Source organism: Hippocampus comes, unplaced genomic scaffold, assembly GCF_001891065.2.
Source record: "Hippocampus comes isolate QL1 unplaced genomic scaffold, H_comes_QL1_v1.1 scaffold1, whole genome shotgun sequence".
NCBI lineage: Eukaryota > Metazoa > Chordata > Actinopteri > Syngnathiformes > Syngnathidae > Hippocampus > Hippocampus comes.
The window spans coordinates 2,809,092-2,813,427 of record NW_017805010.1 but is presented as its reverse complement, the minus strand read 5'-3'; the positions used below and the strand labels follow the sequence as shown (position 1 = coordinate 2,813,427).

The 4,336-nt window shown below is 44.1% G+C and overlaps 1 protein-coding gene across 5 annotated transcripts in view; it reads left to right on the top strand.

Annotated features, from left to right (window-relative positions):
• hdac7a (histone deacetylase 7a) overlaps positions 1-4,336 on the top strand; it is a 62,711-nt gene that overhangs the window by 55,713 nt on the left and 2,662 nt on the right. For all 5 annotated transcript variants that reach the window (XM_019863062.1, XM_019863059.1, XM_019863060.1 and 2 more), the window contains 4 exons: positions 740-858; positions 1,194-1,327; positions 1,501-1,582; positions 2,458-2,596. In XM_019863062.1, coding sequence (XP_019718621.1) covers positions 740-858; positions 1,194-1,327; positions 1,501-1,582; positions 2,458-2,596 — 474 coding nt within the window. The remainder of the gene's footprint in view (positions 1-739; positions 859-1,193; positions 1,328-1,500; positions 1,583-2,457; positions 2,597-4,336) is intronic.

Here is a 4,336-nt window from a genome sequence, read left to right as displayed (position 1 = left end):
TATATATATACAAAGAAGATGGGGGGGGGGGGGAGTCTCCAAAGTCCCGGGGCAGAATAATGAAGGTAAATGGATCCCAGATGGACTGTTTTCCTCTTTTTCTCCACGTTGTCAATGACGTGAGGAGAGTGACAGGCTTCTAATAGGAAACAGACTCGCTCATTCTGGCTTTGAACTTTGCCGACTGCGCTGAGCTCAAGTCGTGTCTTGCCAACAGCCTTCCACTCTTCCCAAAACGTTCAGTACAATGGAAACCTTCAACAAGGGCCTCCTGTATTTACTTCTTGGTAATGATGGGCCTATCGATTCAGTGGTATCAATATATCGATGCGCTCACAAGTATCAACTGGGAAACGACTCATAAAGTATCGAGACCATGAATGTGTTCAGAAATGAACTCCCAAGTGCGCTCTGCTACACTTATATTGTTCTGAAACTCACAATGTTGTTGGAATGTCCTGTTGTTAAGTTGTTTTGAGTGCCCCACTCTGGAGTGCAGGGTCTGGCCACTCTGACCTCATAGCATCAAGCAGGAAAAATGGAGGTTATACAAGCAAGATGTGAGGGTTGTGGGCTGGCATCCAACTGTGTATCTGCCGCTCTTCCTGAACACCAATCTTGCATTGATCGGGAAATGGTTGGATGGATGGATTTGTGTCATGCCCTGCTAAATGGTACGATGGCTAATTGACTCTCAACTGCTGACAAACGGACTTTGTGTGACTTTTTGCAACTACAGGACCGTGTTGATGCCCATCGCCCAAGAGTTTGCCCCAGACGTCGTTCTCGTCTCCGCCGGGTTTGATGCTGCCGAGGGCAACCCTGCACCTCTTGGGGGGTACAAGGTGTCTGCCAAATGTAAGCAAAGCCTCTCAACATGTGCTCAGCCCAAAACTGTTCCCTGAACAACCAGTAACTTTCATTCCTGGCCCCTTGCATACTCGGAGAGTTTTAATAGATTATTATACCTCCTGTCAAGTTCAGCCCGAAAAGCATCCCTGACTGCATCTCTGATGTGACCATAATTACAGTGACTGCTTTTTGGCGTCGTGCAGCGGGGAGGTCAAAATATATACTCGTCTTAAACAAATGTTGGGAAGTGTAGTTGAGCTTACGTCAAGACAGCAAGGCAAACGTCACTTCGGTTTGGTCACTGCGTCTCATCGTTATTTTGCATGTGCTGCGTCTCACAGGTTTCAGCTTCCTGACTCGCCAGCTGATGTCTCTAGCAGGGGGCCGTCTGGTTTTGTCCCTCGAGGGAGGTCATGACCTCACAGCCATCTGCGATGCATCTGAAGCCTGTGTCAGTGCCCTTCTTGGTGCACAGGTGAGGCATGCTGGGTAATGGTGTTCTTTTTTGAAAAATATCCCCCCCATGCGACCACTTTACCCTTAAACGTAAATGTCCATGACGTTTGTGTCTAAACTGGATTCATAAATGTGAGACGAAACAGGTTCCTGATGTGTTTGTCCTTCTTTCGTGTCCTCTTTGTCCTGTAGGACCAACTATCCGAAGAGGTCCTGCTCCAGAAACCAAATGCTAACGCCATCTGCTCCCTGCAGACGGTCATACAAATTCAAAGTGAGAAATCCTATTTAATCCGTTATGATAAAGTGGAACTTCAACTTGCTAGTGACCCGATTTATGAATTTTATAAAACACGATCCGTCGCTCATTTTAGTTTTTGGGCAAATGGTGCCTGTGAACTTCAGAACAAACAGCAGATCAAAAATTTGATCAAGGGCCAGTTGAAGTTTAAAGATAAAACAAATAAAATGACACATTGTGTATTCAACCAAACTATACCTTACAAAATCTTGCTAGCAAAATGTCGACACTAACGAAAGGATATTTGACCACGGCGGCCCGCTGGTCCAGTGGTTAGCGCGTTCAGCTCACAGTGCAGAGGTACCGGGTTCAATTCCAGCTCCGGCTTCCCTGTGTGGAGTTTGCATGTTCTCCCCGAGCCTGTGTGGGTTTTCTCCGGGTACTCCGGTTTCCTCCCACATTCCCACAACATGCTGATTGAACACTCTAAATCATCCCTAGGTGTGAGTGTTAGCATGGATAGTTGTTCGTCTCTGTGTGCCCTGCGATTGGTTGGCAAGCAGTTCAGGGTGTCCCCCGCCTACTGCCCAAAGACAGCTGGGATAGGCTCCAGCACCCCCCGCGACCTTTGTGACGATAAGCGCATCGGAAAATGGATGGAGGGATCAATATTTGACCACAAGCTCGTGTGTCGTCAGACAATTCTACAATTCTCAGTCATATATTCTTTATCTTCTGCAACACCCCCGACAAACCTTACTGAGTCACCTAGTTGTGAAACACTTCTTTGTTTATTAAAAATGTCTGTCGTACACTTCCCTTTGGTGGTCAAGGCGTGCACCACTATAATCATGTCCGTTTCAGTCAGCATCCACTGCATGATTTCGTCATTTCTGTGTGTGTGTCAGGTCAGTACTGGCAGAGTGTGAAGGCATCCAGTAGCTCTTTGGGTCTGTCTTACCTGGATGCTCAGAGACGAGACTGCGAGGAATCGGACGCTGTCAATGCTCTGGCCTCTCTTTCTGTGGGAGTTCTTTCCAACAAGAGGTATTGGGCTCACAACTTCTCAACATCTCGCAGCCATCTTTCAGGCAGTACATGTCAAACATGTACACCACACACTTAACTGCTTTGGGAAGGAACTCACACGGTGAGAAAAAAGAACCGATACACTGATTTACAAGATGCACACTGATAAACAAGAGATTCTCAGTTACATAACTTTTTTTTTTTTTTTTTTAACTGCCCCGATGTAAGCGAGGATAAGAGCATAGTTGTGTGCAAACCATGACTTGGCTCATCACCGAAGCACATCAAGCCTCTGCTATCACCGTCATGCAAACATGTTGCAAGGAGCAGACAACCAGCTCACCTCACGGTCAGCCATTCTAGTACGAGCAAGACCGGTGACAGCATTTTCAATAGCTGGCTGAAAGAGGAGGCCAAATTCTCTTGCGAAGGGAGTTGTGTGTCTGTTTCTTTACGTTTTCGGCACAGATAATGGGAAACACAGTGAGGAGAAACACATTGCTTTGATGCTAGCATGACGTCTTCCTGTGTGTCAGCAGCAAGCGTGCTTTGGACACCAACAGGATTTACCATAAACAGCAACGATGGTTGTTTAAGTTCACATACTTTTTCTATTCGTCAAATGAGACTTTTTTTTTTTTACTGATTTTATTTAAATGAAAAATGGATTCCCACCCGTTCTGGTTCTCATATAGCACTGCTATTGTTCACCCATTTAGAGAACAAACAGGCCATCCTTTCATCGTCCTTTGACACCGCTGACTACTTACGCTGAATAAAAGTGGCACACCACATACTAGAAACAAATAGCCGGTGCATATGTGTGTGAGAGAGAGGAAAAACCTGCTCATCGTCTCTGTAGGAGCCTGTAGGACACAGAGGATGAGGGGCGGGTGGGAAGTTGAAGTTATTCCTACACTGACCAGATTTTCAGGTCAAGTGAATTTATGGTTTTTTCAGTTGTGAATTTTCAGTGGTACCTTGACTTACAAGTGCAGCAACGTAAGACTTTTCTGAGTCCAATGTTTTGTAAAGTGTGGTACGAGTGCCACCAGTGGTACATGGGCTCCTTCTAGTGATACGCAGAACAACAACTACATGTCCAAGCTAACAAAGTAGCTTTTTTTTTTTAAGTCCAATTAAATACACTTAAGTATTTTTCATTTGTATTAAAGTTTTAAGGAAAATACATACCGCATGCGTTTGATCCTTTGCGTTTACAGTATTTAGTTAACATCTATGTGCAGTGTCGAATGTGTAGAATGAATGTCAGCAAGCCTCAGATATATCTCCACTAGAAGGCGGCAGAGAACAACACAACCGCCTAATGTCACGTCTTACTCATTTAGAATACGGATAAAATGAGCTACAAACTCAGTCACAGAATAAATTAATTTCAGAAGTCAGTGTACCAATTTAGTTAATTTCGACTATAAACATACACAAACGAAAAATCAATTCTGCTTGAAATGAATACAAAAGTGTGGTTGGAATGGCCACTTCAACCTGAGTAGTAACACACCATCAATGTTGAAAATCAGATGATTTCCTTTGGGGAAATCTGGTTAAAAAAATAGATAAAAAAAATAAAAGGAAAAAAAGCCGTGAAATTATAATAAAACAGTATGACCTGATTATTTCTCAAAATATCTCCTAGACCATTTCTCTTGGTCAGCTTCCTTGCTTCACGTAGCCAAATTGAGTTGTCCTTATCAACTTCCGATGGTCAAGAATAAGAATCAGAATAAGAAAACCTTT